The sequence below is a fragment of the Cetorhinus maximus genome, chromosome 7 (genome assembly GCF_964194155.1).
Source record: "Cetorhinus maximus chromosome 7, sCetMax3.hap1.1, whole genome shotgun sequence".
NCBI lineage: Eukaryota > Metazoa > Chordata > Chondrichthyes > Lamniformes > Cetorhinidae > Cetorhinus > Cetorhinus maximus.
Window position 1 is genome coordinate 75,288,472 of NC_135885.1, and position 13,308 is coordinate 75,301,779.

The 13,308-nt window shown below is 43.4% G+C and overlaps 1 protein-coding gene across 2 annotated transcripts in view; it reads right to left on the bottom strand.

Annotated features, from left to right (window-relative positions):
• The window catches only part of LOC144682884 (NADP-dependent malic enzyme-like), a 227,113-nt gene that overhangs the window by 39,587 nt on the left and 174,218 nt on the right, over nucleotides 1–13,308 (bottom strand). For both annotated transcript variants that reach the window (XM_078545739.1, XM_078545738.1), the window contains exon 8: nucleotides 10,854–10,963. In XM_078545739.1, coding sequence (XP_078401865.1) covers nucleotides 10,854–10,963 — 110 coding nt within the window. The remainder of the gene's footprint in view (nucleotides 1–10,853; nucleotides 10,964–13,308) is intronic.

Sequence of the window (13,308 nt, forward strand, 5' to 3'; positions counted from 1 at the left end):
GAGCAACTGGACTCATACTCTAACTAAATAATTCTCATAATTCTCCATGCCTGATGCTCAACTACTGATTCTGCTGGGAGACCCCAAGAAGGTCTCTTCATTGCTCAAAGGTGGGGACAAATTTATTCTGAGTCACTCTTCCAACACCTGTCTTGCCACCAAAAGAACAAGGAAGTGAGGCTGCTCTCAGACAACATTCCTTGTGATTATACATTGGAAGGCAGATGACATACAATAACAGTCTGGTTAAGAATGGGATCTGCATCTTTCTGCCTCATAACGCCTCAATTTGGTGCTCCACACCACATTGCCCCAAGCCTACACTGATATGTGCCTGGAGAACTATACTCAGATATTAGAAGATAAGTGCTGAAGCAGCTATCTGATCTTTAAGATGTCAACAGTCTTTCCAAGAAAATGTGATAATCATCTTTGAAATTCTTGAATTGTAGTACAACCAAGAAAAAGGAACTCCGAGTCAGGTATCAATTGACATGCTCTTAGTTTTAATCATATTGATAAGGAAATTTAATGTAAACATATAAGACCAATTAAATACTTATGTGCTAAATGTCCACTTTTCCCCAAAACTCTTATGCTATTTTGAATTGGGTTTGTTGCAAAAGATACTCAATTTCTGAAAGAAATTGTCATTGGCTGATAGAGAGAGTAATTGGTCAGAAAACTACAAAGACAATGTACAGTTACCTTTTTCTGTTCAAATAGCACAGAATATTCCCTTTGCAAATTTCATAGAGATTTTCAACAAAGGCATATATTACCATTTTACTCCTGTTAAATGCTACTCTGTAAACTGATGTATTTTTCCACCAACAAACGTTGCAATTGTCATGATAAAAAGGCCAACAATTCAGGCTCTAATAAAAAGTTACTGGGACAGGCAGCTTGAACTCTATTGAAAAAGGAAACTATGGGAACACAGTTCCAAAGGGCAAGTGCCCTACTGAAATTTCTTTTAGCATTCAAGATTCATTCATTTTGCGCGCATGTGCAGATGTGTCTAATTACATATGACAACAGTTGTAATAGGTCACTTAATTATCAAAGATGCACTTTTTCCAGGGTTGTGAAATGCAAATAGTCACAAAACAGAGGCCCAGTATCCAATGTGTTAGTCACATTTCAAAACTCTTGATTCAGGAATTAGCCCCTTGGATTGCAAAACTGCCAATGACACTCCAATAGTTAAGAACAGGTAAAAAGATAAATGAGGAATTACAGGTTTGTTAGTCTAATGTCAGTCATCAGGAAGTTACTAGAATCTAGGGACAGAGTGACTGATAACTTGGATAAAAATGAGCTGATCAAAGAGAGCCATGAATCTGTAAATGGTAAGTCATGGATAATGCCCCAGTTGAATTTTTTTGAGGAGGTAACTGACATGGCAGAAAAGAGTGTTTCTCGTGTCCTAGGCCCAAATATCTTCAGCTGCTTCATCAATGAAGATTCAACCACACAAGTGCCAGGTAATGACCATTTCCAACAAGACAGAGATTCTAAGTTTCTCCCCTCAACATTCAATGGCATCACCATCGCTGAATCCCCCACCATCAACATTCCAGGGTTAGTATTGACCAGAAACTTAACTGGACTCGTTATATAAATATCGTGGCAAGAGCAGGTCAGAGGCTGGGAATTCTGTGGTGAGTAACTCACCTCCCAATTCCCCAAAGTCTGTCTACTATATACAAGGCACAAATCAAGAGTGTGATGGAACACTCTCCACTTTCCTGAATGAGTGTGGCTCAAACAACACTCTAGAATCTCAACACCATCCAGGACAAAGAGGCCTGCTTGATCGGCACCCCATCCGCCAACTTAAACATTAATTCTCTCCGCCACAATGCACGGTGTTAGCAGTGCATACCATCTACAAGGTGCACTGCAGAAACTCACCAAGGGTCCTCTGACAGCAGCTTCTAAACCAGCAACTTCTACCACCAAGAAGGACAAGGGTAGCAGATGCATGGGAACACCACCACCTGTAAGTTCCCCTCCAAGCCACACACTGTTCTGACTTAGAACCGTATTGCCATTCCTTTACTAGGACAAAATCCTGCAACTCCCTTCCTAACATCACTATGGGTGTACCTACACCAGATGGACTGCAGCAGTTCAAGAAGGTGGCTTATCACCACCTTCACAAGGTTAATTAGGGATGAACCTGAAATACTAGCCTCGCCAATAACACTCACATCCCATGAAAGAATAAAGAAAAAAATTATATGTATTTCCAGTAGGCAATCAATAAGGCACCACACGTAAGGAGCGAGTGGAATTGGAAACAATCTATTGACTTGGATTGGGAATTGGTTAGGAGATAGGAGACAGAGAATATGAAGATTGGGTATGTAGACAAATTGGCAATATGTGACTAGTGGTGTCCCCAGGGATCTGTTACGAAGCAGTTGCTTTTCACCATATTTTTAAGTTACTTGGATAAAGGAGAGCAGTATATCCAAGTTTGCTGATAACACGAAGTTAGGTGGCATAGTAAACATTGCAGCTGAGTGCAGAAAGTTGTAAGGGTACATTGATAAGTTAACTGAGCAGGCAAATATTAGTACGCAGGTACAGCAAGTAATTAAGAAGGCTAATGGAATGCTATCCTTTATTACGAGAGGGATTGAACATAAAAGTAAAGCTAAAAGCAAAATATTGCGGATGCTGGAAATCTTAAACAAAAACAGAAAATGCTGGAAAAACTCAGGTCTGACAGCATCTGTGGAGAGAGAAACAGAATTGACGTTTCGAGTCCGTATGACGTTATGTTATGCTTCAGCTATACAGGGCATTGGTGAGACCGCACCTAGAATACTGTGTGCAGTTTTGGTCTGCTTATTTAAGGAAGGATGTAAATGCCTTGGAGGCAGTTCAAAGGAGGTTTAATAGATTGACACCTGGAATGAGTGGGTTGTCTTATGAGGAAAGATTGGACAGTCTGGGTTCATTTCCACTGGAGTTTAGAACAGTGAGGGGTGATTTGATTGAAGTATACAAGATCCTGAACGGCCTTGACAAGGTGGATGTTGAAAGGATGTTTCCTCTTTTGGGTGAGTCCAGAACTAGGGGGCACTGTTTTAAAATTAGGGGTCACCCTTTTAGGACAGAGATGAGGAGAATTTTTTTCTCTGAGAGTTGTGCGACCTTGGAACTCTCTGCCTCAGAGTTTAAGTGATTAAAGGATTTGATAGGGTAGATAGAAGAATATTCCTCTGCTGGCGAGGTCCAGAACAAGGAAGCATGATGTTGAAATTAGAGTTAGGCCATTGAGGGGTGATGTCAGAAAACTCTTCTCACAAAGGATAGTGGAAATCTGGAACTCTCCTCCCTGAGAAGCTGCAGGGGCTAGGTCAATTGAAAATACCAAAACTGTGATTGAGATTTTTGTTAGGAAAGAGTATTAAGGCTTGCAGAACCAAAGCAAATAGATGGAGTTAAGATACAAATCAACCATGATCTCTCAGAATGACAGACCAGGCTCAAAGACTGCCTGGACTACTCCTGTCACTATCTTCCTATAATCTCAGCTGCATTTACTGAAGGCGGTTTAAGCAGTATCTCCCAGCAATAGGGAAGGAACATTCAGTCCTAGATGCCTGGAATATTTGGAGCAGTTAAGGAGCAGAACAGGCTGTGTATTCGTGCTCAAGGCAGTAAAGATGTCAGACCAGTTGGATGAAAGAGGATACATAAAAAAATGCCCAAAATTGTCAAAAATAGATTTGGCAAGGATCTTATATGAACACAAATGATATTCTGGAATTCTAACTGTAAGCAAGTTAACATTAATAGAATTAGTTGCCAATGGGATATGTTGGGAACAGTAAGTTCTGGGTGGAATTTTCTGAGCTGGTGGCAGGCGTGATAGGTGGCGTGCGTGGAAAATATGGTGGGACCCACTTCACGACGGCGTGAAGGCAGGTCGCGATCTTCCGCCAACAGTTGGCAGGGAGCTAATTGTAATACATTAGCACATAATTAAAAGGCCATCCCGCCAGGCACTTGGAACCCCGCCGTATCATCCATCTACGTCGGTGGGAAAGCACACCAACGTGTTTCACAACAGCACGCAGGCGACATGCACTTGGCAGCCTTCACTTTGAGGGAACTGAGGTGAGTGAGCAGCAGCGTTCTCCACAGCTCACCTGTTGTTTACAGGACTCAGGGACGCCGGGGGGCAGGGGGAACTGATGCCTGGCCCGGCAGGCAACTGCTGAGGTGTGGGGGCGGTGGTGGGGGGTATCTGGGTCCTTGGTGGTGACGACAACGGGGATGAGGCTCTCGCACTGGCTAGATGACGCAGGCGCGCTCGGGAGGCCCTCAAAGCTGCCAGATTTGTGGAGGGTGATGGCAACATGCAGTGAGGTGTCCCCGTAGATCCTCACATCACAGTTCACTTCAGTCTGGCTTATCTCAGTGCCAATACCCTCTGAGGGAATGCTCCTGTCATGGAGATGCAGTGGACGCCCTAATAGTCACTCGATCACAGGAGGATGATGACAACATGCAGTGAGGACACTCCATAGATCTTCACAGAGCCTCTGAGATTGCCTGACTCCTGTCTGGCCGAGGGCAGCTCGCTTGTGCTCCATAATCAGGGCCATCTCAGAGACGCAGCCATGAAACTTTAGATGCATCTGATGCTGTGTCCGCCTTCAGCATCTCAACCCTTCAGGAGTTGGTGCACAGCATCACTGGTCGCAGATGCTGGTGTGATGGGGGCCAGCCCCACCTTAAAGGTGTTGAGAGCACACAGAGAGAATAATGGAACCCTGTGGTGCCTGCCCACTACATTCTGGCAGCAATGACCAACGCCACCAAGGTGCAGGCATCAGTAATGTTTCCAGGGAGCGGCTGGACCATCAATGCGGTCTGAAGGCCGCACAGAGCACAGGGAAAAGGTCTTGGACTGAGACACCTGCCTTTTATCTTGTGGAGAAAGGTTTCACATCTGAGTGACAAGAACACTGCTCATCAGAACAAGGAGCCATTGGCAGGGAGACATTCTTGGGAGTTTATTTTCAATAGTGAACATTACGAACAAGTGATTAACACCTGTGCCCAGGCTGTGCAACTAATTCACCTTAACTTTCCTAATCCTGCCGCTACATCTTGGTGCTCCCTGGACATCCACAGCAGAGGTGGAGCCAGCCTGCTGACTGATCGCCCTGTCTGTGATGACTTTGGAGGACGTCCTCTGGAGGGCTAAGACTTGGAGGGCCCCGGCCTGCTTTTGGGGTCTTGCTGTGTGGCAATGGCACCCTCCTCGGCCTGTGAAGCTGGATCTGCAGAGGGCACAGGAAGAGGGCCGTCAGATAGGTTGGTCACTCCCAGAGTCACCTGGGTGGATGGCCCTGGAGAGTGCACCTGTTGATCCTCCTACCTATGAGTGCCTGAGGGCCCCTGGCTGACTCCGTGAGCGGAAGGGGTAGCTGGAGTGAGACTGAGCTGCTCAGCACCCCTTTCGCGTACACACTGTTGGAGGCCAACTATGGCATCAGCGGTGGAGTTAAGCCCGCACAGCAGTGCAGGAGCGATGTGCTGGACCAAGGTCTCCAATGGCAGCCACCATCCTGCCAGCGTTGACCTCGGTGCATTGCAATGCCAGCGCTATCACCTCAGACTGAAGGTGAACGGAATCCTCTATCGTGCCTTGCAATCTGAGGAATGCAGCAGACATCCCTTCCTGATATTCCCGAGCTTGCCTTTGCAGCTCCAGCAACTGTGACATGACCGAGTCCAGCGGCTCCTCATCTGTCTCTGACTCAGCAACGTTCTGGCCTCCAGCAGTCCTCCAAGTGCCGGGAACCTGGGAAGTCCTGCCTCCACCTGCTGTGGATGAGAAAGTGCGATGCACTCACCAGATTGTGGTCCCGAGGCTACTCTAAAGCTAGGTCCCACCGAGGTGTGTGTCTGCGTTGGTGGAGGATGTGGGTGAGCACTGTGACGGGACTTCAGGGAGGGTGTCTTCAGGTTCCTCTTCTGAGCTTTCTTTGGAGCTTGCTTGGAGGCCCTGGGTCATGGACTCTGTCTGCTGCTTCTCAGATGTGCCTGTGAAAGTAAGGGGAGATAATTAGTGCATGGCAGTGGCCTGTGAAAGAGGACGCATCACTCACAGCATGGTCATCTGATGGATGCTGCACTGCTGTATCCTCACTTGGTAGAGCACCACCGACTCACCGTCAGCACAGGACCGGCTCCGGTCATCGCCGGCCAGCTGGATGGCTCTGTTTTCAAATTCTGTGAACACTTTGAATTTCGGCACCCCTCCACCTGTCTGCGACCTTTCCCTCCTGTTGTGAACCAGTTTGTCCTGCATGGATAGAGATGGGGACAGTGTATCAGGACACCAGCCAGGCCAAATGATAAGAATGCCTGGCCTGTGTGGGTGGTGAGTGGTCCCATGGACAGGATGAGGACAATGATGGTGTGTGTGAGAGAGTGAATGATGATGTTTCTTGCACGGGCAGTGAGTGAGGGCCCTGTGGGTGTGTGATGGGTTTGTAAGTGTGAGAATTGGAAGTCCTTTAACTTCTCTCACTTCCTCCAAATAAAAGGTGTGGCTATGGGCACCCGCATGGGCCTCAGCTATGCCTGTCTCTTTATGGGGTATGTGGAACATTCCTTGTTCCAGTCCTACTCCGGCCCCCTCCCACAATTCTTTCTCTGGTACATCTCTCGTCGGAACTTGGAAAAATTTATTAAATTTGCTTCCAATCTCCACCCCTCCATCATTTTCACATGGTCCATCTCTGACACTTCCCTTCCCTTCCTTGACCTCTCTGTCTCAATTTCTGATGATAGACTGTCCACCAATATCCATTACAAGCCTACCGACTCCCACAGCTACCTCGCCTACAGCTCCTCACACCCCGCTTCCTGTAAGGACTCCATCCCATTCTCTCAGTTCCTTCGCCTCCGTCACATCTGTTCTGATGATGCTACCTTCAAAAACAGTTCCTCTGACATGTCCTCCTTCTTCCTTAACCGAGGTTTTCCACCCACGGTCGTTGACAGGGCCCTCAACCGTGTTCGGCCCATCTCCCGCGCATCTGCCCTCACGCCTTCTCCTCCCTCCCCCACCCCCTTTCCGTTTCTTCCCCATCCCTTTTGTTTTTTCCAATAATTTATTTAGATTTTTCTTTTCCCACCTATTTCCATTATTTTTAAATCTATAACTGTAATACCCTGTCGGTCTTTCCACCCCATCCCTACTAGAGCTGTACCTTGAGTGTCCTGCCATCCATTCTTAATTAGCACATTCTCTTAGATAATATCACCAACTTTAACACCTCTTTGTTCCTTTTGTCTGTGACATCTTTTGATTGATTATCTGCTCCTATCACTGCTTGCATGTCCCTACAACCACCCAGCCCCCCCCCAACTTCAACTTCTCTCCACCCACCCCCGCAACCCACCTTAAACCAGCTTATATTTCACCCCTCTCCTAACTTGACTCAGTTCTGCTGAAGGGTCATGAGGACTCGAAACGTCAACTCTTATCTTCTCCGCCGATGCTGCCAGACCTGCTGAGTTTTTCCAGGTAATTCTGTTTTTGTAAAAGAGTGACTTACTCTGGTGAAACGGAGAAGATCACTCATCCTTTTGCAGCACTGGGTGACTGTCCTCTTCTTAAGGGTGTTGGCGCTGACCACCGCTGCCACCGCCTCCCAAGCCGGGTTGGTGACATTACTACCCACCCTGTGGCCAGAGCGGGGGTAGAGCACATTCCGGCTGGCCTCCATGGCATCCAGCAGTCATTCATGGGACCCGTCGTTGAAGCGGGGGGCTGCAGTCTTTTTACCTTTGCAGGCCATGTCTCCCAGACAGTGGTGGTGAGCTGGTGGCGATGAGACCTTTGATAGCAGCTGCCTTCTAAAGATGACCCCTATTCAGTTGAACTGATCTTAAAGTGACAGTCATCACAGCCACAAAATTAGGAAGTATGTTTACTGGGAAGAACAAGTTTGGGATGAGAAATGCCTGAGGCATCCTGGGTGTGTGCAAATTGGCTACTGCATTTGCCTATATTAACAACTACTGAACCTCAAAGTAATTTCTTTTTCTGTGAAGCAATTTAAAGCACTTCTGAGTGATGTGATAAGTGCTACACAAATGCAACTGTCTTATTTTGTTCATTCGTCCATAATTTTAGAAAGATTTGTTTTTAGGCACATTATCATTTGGTATTCTATGCCTTTTACTTTTCAGATAATGGCATATAATGTTCTCCAGCCTAAAATTATACGTGTTAGATGGCCTCTAGCAACATGGATCTCCAATCAACTACTTGGGCACAGATGACGTACAAAGCTGGAGAATCTGCCTCTCATATTCTAACCAGCAGAGAGGTTAAGGGGGTTCAGGCACCCAATTTTTTGGTAAAGTGAGCAGAGTGTAGTAAAGATATAAAAAGGCAATGCTAAACCTATACAAAATTAGAATATTGTGTTCAGTTTTGGGGTGTCTTACTTTAGGAAGAATGTCAAGGGAAATAATAGGTAGAATGTGATCACACTAGAAAGGGTACAGAGGGTATTTACAAGAACTGGAGAATATTAGCTATGAAGAAAGATTTGATTAGCTACGGTTGTCTTCTTTGCAGGCCAAGACGAGGTTTAATTGAGGCGTATGAAATTATGAGGGGTCTAGTTGGAGTCGATAGGAAGAACCTATTTCCCTTAGCAGAGAGGTTAGTAACCAGAGGGCATAGATTTAAAGTAATTAGTAGAAGGATTAGAGGGGAGTTGAGAATTATTTTCACCCAGCGGGTGGTGGGGTCTGGAACTCACTACCTGAAATGGTGATAGAGGCTGAAACCCTCTTTTCATTTAAACGAAGTACTTGGATATGCATGATGTGCCATAACATTCCAGGCTATGGACCAAAAGCTGGAAGTGGAATCAGGCTGGATAGCTCTTCTTTGGCCGGCACAGACACGATGGGTTGAATGGCTTCAGTCTGTGCTGTAAATTTCAATGATTCTATGAATAGAGACATCACAGAATCAAATCATAAGATGCTAACTTTAGGCTTTAGTTATGAGGAAGGACTAGAGAAGCTGGGGTAAAGACAGAAAATGTTGGAAATACTGAGCAGGTCTGGAACCTTAGTGGAAAGAGAAAATTCATAACAGCTTTTAAAAAGAATGTGGATGAATATTTGAAAAATATTTGAGAAAGTACAGGGGAATGGGGCTAAGTGGATAACTCAATCAAAGCACTTAAATGAAAAAAAATGGTCTCCTTGGTGCAATAAAATTCTATGAACCCATATTTCCGTTGACAAATACAAAAACTATCCTACTTCTCAATGCTGGATCTTTTGTGTTAATTATTGTAGAAGTTTGTTCATTAGTAATGACTTTCAATTAATAAGGGTCTTTTGTAGAAAAACATCAAGATGCTTTAAAGAGGAGAACAATATACGGAATTAATCATGTAAGCGGTTTTGTTGAAAAGTCTTTATTTGCCAATATAAAATTATTTGCTGATATTACACGAGATGGTAAACAGTATGACAGATTTATTTGGTGTGGAGATTATATTTGGTGTGGATTCACAATTTATAAGACTTCTGTTTTAGACTCGGACTTGACCAAATTTAGGAGCAATATGTTGATGGAATGGCCACATTAAGAGTTATCTGTTTTTTTCAAGTCCTGGAGGCGGTCAGAAAATGTTTGGGAAATGGCTAGTAGTCCTAGAACTCATTCCCTTAAAAATGTTAAACTGTTTGGAGTGGACAATGGAAGTAGACATCAAACAACAAAAAACATCTGCAACCAGCACATGTCCTAAAAGACAGTTCAGTAACTGTTTTTGATTCACAGCACACACCCTGTTTAATACAATTTTGGCTATTTAAGCAGGTTACTGTAGAATCAGATTTTCAACGATTTTATTCGAAGATCAATGAAACCTAAAATAGTAGTGTGAATGACTAAGGATTCTGAACTGTTGCATCATAACACTAAACCACAAGCCTGAAACAGATAGTCTTTGTTTTTAAAACAACAAGATATTTACTGTCATTCACCTTATTTCTGGGCCTCCTCATTATACAAGACCTACAAATTTGATGTCAAATTCAGAAGTGTTCTGAAACAAGCTGAATGTCTCTCATGTAATTTTCACCAACAACCACTTGAGAAAGGATTGTCATCTTTCCTTGGTTAGAAAACCAACTTGCTTAGTTGGCGTATGGATATTTCCACAGATTCATTATGAAATTTTTTTCAAAATGCCACCTCATATAAGATATTTCATTTCATTTCTATTCCTTTCTCCATGAGATCACTCTTCATAATCATCAGGGTCATTCAGCTGACACTGGGTGTAAAACAATCAGAAACTGGCTGGTGTAAAAATTCAGTAAATCAAAAAATTTGGCCAAGTTTCCTTTCCTGAATGAAGTATCTTTAATGGGGGGATGTTTACTGCCTACCTGTTACTGTTGTGTGCATTATCACTATGCGCATGCTGTGCGTATGCCTGAGGTACTCTATACTTAAATTGTTCCCCTTAAACTTATCTCCTTTAAAGATAGCAAAACATGGATAAATGTACTTTGGCTATGGTTCCAAAGTGCCTGCAGTGAAAGGTTCAAGTTCAATTATAACAGGTGGAAAGTTGGAACCTGAGTTTGGAACGGTAAACAGCATTGCCTGCGCATAATGTATTTGGCTAATATTGTATTTGGCTAATATTGATTAAATATCAAATGATAAACATTCATCATGACGCAAGCATCTCAAGAGATGACTTATCTAATTGGCGATTTCTAAAATGGCAAATTTTAAATTTGCTACCAATAATTTCTCTACCTACCTTGAATGTCATCATTAAAAGTGAGGTACTTATTACGGTACTTGTTAAGAAGGCGAAAAGCATTGGAGTTTGCAAAATCTTCAAACTGAATGAGGCAGTTCATTCCATATCTATAATCCAATGAAATCAACGGATAACCAGTTAAAAATAGAACACAATAATTAAACAAACCAACTGTTAAGACTACATCCTTATCTGTATTCAGACACTAAGGATGCAAAAGATGCAAGGTATTATTACTGTTGCCTATTTTGAATGTGATACAGGCACAATTGCTCAAAAGGCTTTCTTCTGTGCTGCATGTTCCATGTTTCTATGAAACAGGGAGGGATAGATACAGAATACTTCACTATTTTTTTTAAATGCTTGTGATGGGCTTCACACAAGTGGTTTCATCAGTGACATTTCATTAGTGACAATTCACCAGTGATTCTACGGTTGTGTGATTGTATGCTGAGCATTGAGCTTGTGTTTTAAATTCCGTCCTGGAACACTATGTGCTGCTTATAACTTTATTTTCATATTTGATTAATTATAGATTTCATATTTCAAATATTTTGGCCAGTGAAATCACTCCGAAACAAAACAATTATATTTGGCTGCAGAGCCCACCATGACTAATGTGCTGTTAATATATTATCGTCTACAGATAGCTCTGACTCCAAGTAATCCTAATTTATTTCCCTTATTTCCTACTTATCATAGTAAATTATTGCCAGGTAGATGTTTCCACTTAACTGACTTATTGCTACGAAAGAAATGTTGCCAAAGATTTTCATTGTGCACTCATCAGGACAAACACAAGAATGCCAAATTTCAGATGGTCAATTAATACAAAGGAGAAAAGGGCGTTGATTGGTTGGCAAGCCACCTCTGATTGGCGAGGTGTTGTCATGGAGAAAGCATCTGGGAACTACAGGCTCCCCAAACTCCCAGATAATTCAAAAAGGGCGCAAAGTTCGAACATATTCCTTTTGTTTGTAGAGAACACCTCCCTGTGTATGAACGAATGGCGCTTTTAGCAACTATAAATGAGCCAAGTTACAAGCTCAACTGATTATCTTAAATTGGTTGTTAGTGTAGTTATTAGCACACTCAGGATTGTTTAGCAAGTACTGCCCAATCACGGAATCACATTTTGTTTTGGGTTTTGCAAGCGCCAATTGGTTACAGTCTACATATGAATATACGAAATAGGAGCAGAAGTAGGCCACTCGGCCCCTCGAGCCTGCTCCGTCATTCAATAAGATCTTAGCTGATCTGATTGTGTTTCAAGTTCTACGTTCCCATCTACCCCAATAACTTTTGATTCCCTTGCCTAACAAGAATCTATCCATCTCTGTCGTAAAAATATTCAGCAACTCCGCTCCCACTGCCTCTTCTGAGGCAAAGTGATCCAAAGTCATACAACCCTCAGAAAAAAAGTTCTCCTCATCTCTATCCTATAAGGACAACCCCTAATTTTAAAACCATGCCCCCTAGTTCTGCACTTACCCACAAGAGGAATCATCCTTTCCACGTCCAGCTTGTCAAGACCATTCAGGATTTTATATACTTCAATCAAGTCACCCCTCACTTTTCTAAACTCCAGTCTGTACTCTTTTGATTACGAACAACCAAGGTAACATACTGTTTGATTCGATCAGCCAATTGCTGGGATAACACTGTACCTGGCATCACACCGCCACTGAAATTTTTACATGACTTTGCTAAATTATGATGTAGGCAGAACATCTTTTTGGACTGACTGCAGCATCCTGTTAATGGAAAGTACCATTCATGTACCACTGCATAGCAGCAGCGTGATATGGCTTGCTTACCCCGTTGTTCAAATTTTTCACAGATACTTTGCCTTTCCAGGGTAATTTGAGGTAGACTGGGCATGTTTCATGTCTGAAGGTGGTGGTCTTTGGCCCATTTGCGAGTTTGCGTGATACACAACAATGATCTGATCAGGGTAGCAGTTGTCCCACAGGATAGCTTTGCTGCACGTTATTTCTGCTTGTAAAGCAAGAAAATGGCTAGGGCCCTATTTACAAGATTTCTAATAAGGCCAATCTTATAGGGATGGGCAATAAATGCTGTCCTAGCCAGCGACACTAACATCCCATGACAGAATAAAAAAGTGTGGAACAATACGAATCCCAACATGTATATTGCATGGTGAAGGTCGGCTTAAAGTGGACAGTAATGGAGAACCCATAAGCGGATTTCTCAACTAACATGTCGAGGAAAGGTTAGTTTGCTCCATCTCAAAAGTGAATTTAAGGTAAGGAAATCCTTGCACGTGGCTGCAGTTTCAAAGATCGTAAACATATTGTCTACGTATTGGAAATCAACACAGGGTAGGAGGTTAGGGCTTATTCCATCAAAAACATATTTCTCACGAAAGCTGATAAAAATGTTAGTGAGTGCTGGACCTAGAGGGGATCCTACAGCTACACCATCTATTTGG